The sequence below is a fragment of the Salmo salar genome, chromosome 04, assembly GCF_965601325.2.
Source record: "Salmo salar chromosome 04, fSalSal1, whole genome shotgun sequence".
Lineage (NCBI taxonomy): Eukaryota > Metazoa > Chordata > Actinopteri > Salmoniformes > Salmonidae > Salmo > Salmo salar.
The window spans coordinates 3,380,001-3,387,500 of record NC_138294.1 but is presented as its reverse complement, the minus strand read 5'-3'; the positions used below and the strand labels follow the sequence as shown (position 1 = coordinate 3,387,500).

Here is a 7,500-nt window from a genome sequence, read left to right as displayed (position 1 = left end):
CCGCTGCCCACTGACCTCTCCACACTGACCGCTGCCCACTGACCTCTCCACACAGACCGCTGCCCACTGACCTCTCCACACAGACCGCTGCCCACTGACCTCTCCACACAGACCGCTGCCCACTGACCTCTCCACACAGACCGCTGCCCACTGACCTCTCCACACAGACCGCTGCCCACTGACCTCTCCACACAGACCGCTGCCCACTGACCTCTCCACACAGACCGCTGCCCACTGACCTCTCCACACAGACCGCTGCCCACTGACCTCTCCACACAGACCGCTGCCCACTGACCTCTCCACACAGACCGCTGCCCACTGACCTCTCCACACAGACCGCTGCCCACTGACCTCTCCACACAGACCGCTGCCCACTGACCTCTCCACACAGACCGCTGCCCACTGACCTCTCCACACAGACCGCTGCCCACTGACCTCTCCACACAGACCGCTGCCCACTGACCTCTCCACACAGACCGCTGCCCACTGACCTCTCCACACAGACCGCTGCCCACTGACCTCTCCACACAGACCGCTGCCCACTGACCTCTCCACACACAGACCGCTGCCCACTGACCTCTCCACACAGACCGCTGCCCACTGACCTCTCCACACAGACCGCTGCCCACTGACCTCTCCACACACAGACCGCTGCCCACTGACCTCTCCACCAGACCGCTGCCCACTGACCTCTCCACACAGTCGCTGAGTCGTGACTCCAGGCTGGAGACGGGAGCGTCATGTCCTCCGATAGCGTACAGGAAACCGTTCCAGGTAGCCACGCCCACCCCGCCGCGACGCTTCGCCATCGGAGCGCGGCAGCTCCACCTGGTGGTGCGGAGGTCACAACAACACAACACACCCTGGATCGGTTCATTAGGAAACGCCTATCCAGAACAGCCTGAATTCTCTGGGGAGTTGGGGATGTCGATCTCATCCCAAAAACGTTTCTATTGATGCTCGGTCTGCGACGATGTTTTCAGAGTCGCTGTGGCGTTTAAAAGTAGATGTCCTAACCGACTTGCAAAAAAAAACTATAGTTTGTTAACAAGAAATTTGTGGAGTGGTTGAAAAACGAGTTTTAAATGACTCCAACCTAAAGTGGATGTAAAACTTCCGACTTCAATTGTACACCCATCAAGTACGGAGTCAGACCCGCCATCCCTCCCTTTGCCTCCAGAACAGCCTGAATTCTTTGGGGCGTGAAAACGTTGCTCAACTGGTTCTCGAGGGACATTAACATGCGCCAGGAAAACATTCCTCACACCATTCCACCACAGCCACCAGCCTGTATTGTTGACAGCAGACAGGATGGGTCCAACAGCCACCAGCCTGTATTGTTGACAGCAGACAGAATGGGTCCAACAGCCACCAGCCTGTATTGTTGACAGCAGACAGGATGGGTCCAACAGCCACCAGCCTGTATTGTTGACAGCAGACAGGATGGGTCCAACAGCCACCAGCATGTATTGTTGACAGCAGACAGGATGGGTCCAACAGCCACCAGCATGTATTGTTGACAGCAGACAGGATGGGTCCAACAGCCACCAGCCTGTATTGTTGACAGCAGACAGGATGGGTCCAACAGCCACCAGCATGTATTGTTGACAGCAGACAGGATGGGTCCAACAGCCACCAGCCTGTATTGTTGACAGCAGACAGGATGGGTCCAACAGCCACCAGCCTGTATTGTTGACAGCAGACAGGATGGGTCCAACAGCCACCAGCCTGTATTGTTGACAGCAGACAGGATGGGTCCAACAGCCACCAGCCTGTATTGTTGTGTTGACAGCAGACAGGATGGGTCCAACAGCCACCAGCCTGTATTGTTGACAGCAGACAGGATGGGTCCAACAGCCACCAGCATGTATTGTTGACAGCAGACAGGATGGGTCCAACAGCCACCAGCCTGTATTGTTGACAGCAGACAGGATGGGTACAACAGCCACCAGCCTGTATTGTTGACAGCAGACAGGATGGGTCCAACAGCCACCAGCATGTATTGTTGACAGCAGACAGGATGGGTCCAACAGCCACCAGCCTGTATTGTTGACAGCAGACAGGATGGGTCCAACAGCCACCAGCCTGTATTGTTGACAGCAGACAGGATGGGTCCAACAGCCACCAGCCTGTATTGTTGACAGCAGACAGGATGGGTCCAACAGCCACCAGCCTGTATTGTTGTGTTGACAGCAGACAGGATGGGTCCAACAGCCACCAGCCTGTATTGTTGTGTTGACAGCAGACAGGATGGGTCCAACAGCCACCAGCCTGTATTGTTGACAGCAGACAGGATGGGTCCAACAGCCACCAGCCTGTATTGTTGACAGCAGACAGGATGGGTCCAACAGCCACCAGCCTGTATTGTTGACAGCAGACAGGATGGGTCCAACAGCCACCAGCCTGTATTGTTGTGTTGACAGCAGACAGGATGGGTCCAACAGCCACCAGCCTGTATTGTTGTGTTGACAGCAGACAGGATGGGTCCAACAGCCACCAGCCTGTATTGTTGTGTTGACAGCAGACAGGATGGGTCCAACAGCCACCAGCCTGTATTGTTGACAGCAGACAGGATGGGTCCAACAGCCACCAGCCTGTATTGTTGACAGCAGACAGGATGGGTCCAACAGCCACCAGCCTGTATTGTTGACAGCAGACAGGATGGGTCCAACAGCCACCAGCCTGTATTGTTGACAGCAGACAGGATGGGTCCAACAGCCACCAGCCTGTATTGTTGACAGCAGACAGGATGGGTCCAACAGCCACCAGCCTGTATTGTTGACAGCAGACAGGATGGGTCCAACAGCCACCAGCCTGTATTGTTGACAGCAGACAGGATGGGTCCAACAGCCACCAGCCTGTATTGTTGACAGCAGACAGGATGGGTCCAACAGCCACCAGCCTGTATTGTTGACAGCAGACAGGATGGGTCCAACAGCCACCAGCCTGTATTGTTGACAGCAGACAGGATGGGTCCAACAGCCACCAGCCTGTATTGTTGAAAGCAGACAGGATGGGTCCAACAGCCACCAGCCTGTATTGTTGACAGCAGACAGGATGGGTCCAACAGCCACCAGCCTGTATTGTTGACAGCAGACAGGATGGGTCCAACAGCCACCAGCCTGTATTGTTGACAGCAGACAGGATGGGTCCAACAGCCACCAGCCTGTATTGTTGACAGCAGACAGGATGGGTCCAATAGCCACCAGCCTGTATTGTTGACAGCAGACAGGATGGGTCCAACAGCCACCAGCCTGTATTGTTGACAGCAGACAGGATGGGTCCAACAGCCACCAGCCTGTATTGTTGACAGCAGACAGGATGGGTCCAACAGCCACCAGCCTGTATTGTTGACAGCAGACAGGATGGGTCCAACAGCCACCAGCCTGTATTGTTGACAGCAGACAGGATGGGTCCAACAGCCACCAGCCTGTATTGTTGACAGCAGACAGGATGGGTCCAACAGCCACCAGCCTGTATTGTTGACAGCAGACAGGATGGGTCCAACAGCCACCAGCATGTATTGTTGACAGCAGACAGGATGGGTCCAACAGCCACCAGCCTGTATTGTTGACAGCAGACAGGATGGGTCCAACAGCCACCAGCCTGTATTGTTGACAGCAGACAGGATGGGTCCAACAGCCACCAGCCTGTATTGTTGACAGCAGACAGGATGGGTCCAACAGCCACCAGCCTGTATTGTTGACAGCAGACAGGATGGGTCCAACAGCCACCAGCCTGTATTGTTGACAGCAGACAGGATGGGTCCAACAGCCACCAGCCTGTATTGTTGACAGCAGACAGGATGGGTCCAACAGCCACCAGCCTGTATTGTTGACAGCAGACAGGATGGGTCCAACAGCCACCAGCCTGTATTGTTGACAGCAGACAGGATGGGTCCAACAGCCACCAGCCTGTATTGTTGACAGCAGACAGGATGGGTCCAACAGCCACCAGCCTGTATTGTTGACAGCAGACAGGATGGGTGCAACAGCCACCAGCCTGTATTGTTGACAGCAGACAGGATGGGTCCAACAGCCACCAGCCTGTATTGTTGACAGCAGACAGGATGGGTCCAACAGCCACCAGCCTGTATTGTTGACAGCAGACAGGATGGGTCCAACAGCCACCAGCCTGTATTGTTGACAGCAGACAGGATGGGTCCAACAGCCACCAGCCTGTATTGTTGACAGCAGACAGGATGGGTCCAACAGCCACCAGCCTGTATTGTTGACAGCAGACAGGATGGGTCCAACAGCCACCAGCCTGTATTGTTGACAGCAGACAGGATGGGTCCAACAGCCACCAGCCTGTATTGTTGACAGCAGACAGGATGGGTCCAAATCCAGACTCTGACATCAGCATCAAGCGACAGGAACCAGGATTCATCAGACATGTTTTTCCTCTCCGCGTTTGTCCAGTGTTGATGACGTCAGACATGTTTTTCCTCTCCTCGTTTGTCCAGTGTTGATGACGTCAGACATGTTTTTCCTCTCCTCGTTTGTCCAGTGTTGATGACGTCAGACATGTTTTTCCTCTCCTCGTTTGTCCAGTGTTTGATGACGTCAGACATGTTTTTCCTCTCCTCGTTTGTCCAGTGTTGATGACGTCAGACATGTTTTTCCTCTCCTCGTTTGTCCAGTGTTGATGACGTCAGACATGTTTTTCCTCTCCTCGTTTGTCCAGTGTTGATGACGTCAGACATGTTTTTCCTCTCCTCGTTTGTCCAGTGTTGATGACGTCAGACATGTTTTTCCTCTCCTCGTTTGTCCAGTGTTGATGACGTCAGACATGTTTTTCCTCTCCTCGTTTGTCCAGTGTTGATGACGTCAGACATGTTTTTCCTCTCCGCGTTTGTCCAGTGTTGATGACGTCAGACATGTTTTTCCTCTCCTCGTTTGTCCAGTGTTTGATGACGTCAGACATGTTTTTCCTCTCCTCGTTTGTCCAGTGTTGATGACGTCAGACATGTTTTTCCTCTCCTCGTTTGTCCAGTGTTGATGACGTCAGACATGTTTTTCCTCTCCTCGTTTGTCCAGTGTTGATGACGTCAGACATGTTTTTCCTCTCCTCGTTTGTCCAGTGTTGATGACGTCAGACATGTTTTTCCTCTCCTCGTTTGTCCAGTGTTGATGACGTCAGACATGTTTTTCCTCTCCGCGTTTGTCCAGTGTTGATGACGTCAGACATGTTTTTCCTCTCCTCGTTTGTCCAGTGTTTGATGACGTCAGACATGTTTTTCCTCTCCTCGTTTGTCCAGTGTTGATGACGTCAGACATGTTTTTCCTCTCCTCGTTTGTCCAGTGTTGATGACGTCAGACATGTTTTTCCTCTCCTCGTTTGTCCAGTGTTTGATGACGTCAGACATGTTTTTCCTCTCCTCGTTTGTCCAGTGTTGATGACGTCAGACATGTTTTTCCTCTCCTCGTTTGTCCAGTGTTGATGACGTCAGACATGTTTTTCCTCTCCTCGTTTGTCCAGTGTTGATGACGTCAGACATGTTTTTCCTCTCCTCGTTTGTCCAGTGTTGATGACGTCAGACATGTTTTTCCTCTCCTCGTTTGTCCAGTGTTGATGACGTCAGACATGTTTTTCCTCTCCTCGTTTGTCCAGTGTTGATGACGTCAGACATGTTTTTCCTCTCCGCGTTTGTCCAGTGTTGATGACGTCAGACATGTTTTTCCTCTCCTCGTTTGTCCAGTGTTTGATGACGTCAGACATGTTTTTCCTCTCCTCGTTTGTCCAGTGTTGATGACGTCAGACATGTTTTTCCTCTCCTCGTTTGTCCAGTGTTGATGACGTCAGACATGTTTTTCCTCTCCTCGTTTGTCCAGTGTTGATGACGTCAGACATGTTTTTCCTCTCCTCGTTTGTCCAGTGTTTGATGACGTCACGTCCACTGGAGAGACACTTCTTCTTCTTGTTTATAGCCGATTGGACAGGAACCCGGTGTGGTCGTCTGCTGTAAATAGCCAATCGGTGACAAGCACCGACCAGTTGCGCGTTCCCTCACGAGATGCCGTTCTGCAGACCGCTGTTGTACTGCGCTGTTATTGGTCTGTTCGTTGGCCCACCTCTGACCTTGTACAATTATTACCATTCTCCTTCCACCTCTCTCATCATGGAGCTGTTTTCACCCACAGGACTGCCCCTGACTGGCGTCTGTTAAAGGCTACTTTGAAGAATCTCAATATATATTTTGATCTGTTTTAACACTTTTTTTGGTTACTACATGATTCCATATGTGTTATTTCATAGTTTTGATGTCTTCACTATTATTCTACAATGTAGAAAATAGTTTAAAAATAAAAGAAAAACCCTTGAATGAGTCGGTGTGTCCAAATTTAAGACCGGTACTGTATATTAGAGGTCGACCGATTATGATTTTTCAACGCCGATACCGATTAATCGGCCGATTTTTTATTTTATTTTTTTATTTTTTGTAATAATGACAATTACAACAATACTGAATGAACACTTATTTTAACTTAATATAATACATCAATAAAATCAACTTAGCCTCAAATAAATAATGAAACATGTTCAATTTGGTTTAAATAATGCAAAAACAAAGTGTTGGAGAAGAAAGTAAAAGTGCAATATGTGCCATGTAAGAAAGCTAACGTTTAAGTTCCTTGCTCAGAACATGAGAACATATGAAAGCTGGTGGTTCCTTTTAACTATGAGTCTTCAATATTCCCAGGTAAGAAGTTTTAGGTTGTAGTTATTATAGGAATTATAGGACTATTTCTCTTTATACGATTTGTATTTCATATACCTTTGGACTATTGGATGTTCTTATAGGCACTTTAGTATTGCCAGTGTAACAGTATAGCTTCCGTCCCTCTCCTCGCTCCTACCTGGGCTCGAACCAGGAACACATCGACAACAGCCACCCTCGAAGCAGCGTTACCCATGCAGAGCAAGGGGAACAACTACTCCAAGTCTCGGAGCGAGTGACGTTTGAAACGCTATTAGCGCGCACCCGGCTAACTAGCTAGCCATTTCACATCGGTTACACCAGCCTAATCTTGGGAGTTGACAGGCTTGAAGTCATAAACAGCGCAATGCATTGCGAAGGGCTGCTGGCAAAACGCACGAAAGTGCTGTTTTGAATGAATGCTTACGAGCCTGCTGCTGCCTACCACCGCTCAGTCAGACTGCTCTATCAAATATCAAATCATAGACTTAATTATAACATAATAACACACAGAAATACGAGCCTTAGGTCATTAATATGGTCAAGTCCAGAAACTATCTTTTCGAAAACAAAACGTTTATTATTTCAGTGTAATACGGAACTGTTCCGTTCCGTTTTGTCATAATTACGTAAAATTCTGGCAAATTAGTTCGCAACGAGCCAGGCGGCCCAAACTGTTGCATATACCCCGACTCTGCTTGCAATGAACGCAAGAGAAGTGAAACAATTTCATGTTAGCAGGCAATATTAACTAAATATGCAGGTTTAAAAATATATACTTGTTTACTCGACCTTTACTA

At 49.9% G+C, this 7,500-nt stretch overlaps 2 protein-coding genes across 2 annotated transcripts in view; both read right to left on the bottom strand.

The window, feature by feature from the left end:
* Positions 1-7,008, bottom strand: part of LOC145878581 (uncharacterized) — a 9,109-nt gene extending 2,101 nt beyond the window's left edge. The window contains exon 1 of the mRNA XM_082973999.1: positions 691-7,008. Within this exon, the coding sequence (XP_082830125.1) occupies positions 1,237-4,440 (3,204 nt within the window). The 5' untranslated portion in view covers positions 4,441-7,008 and the 3' untranslated portion in view covers positions 691-1,236. The remainder of the gene's footprint in view (positions 1-690) is intronic.
* Positions 7,009-7,255: 247 nt separating this feature from the next.
* Positions 7,256-7,500, bottom strand: part of LOC106593305 (kelch-like protein 5) — a 38,612-nt gene continuing 38,367 nt past the window's right edge. Inside the window, exon 11 of the mRNA XM_082974001.1 lies at positions 7,256-7,500. This exon is cut by the window's right edge and continues 176 nt beyond it. The gene's annotated coding sequence lies outside the window, so the exon portion shown is untranslated.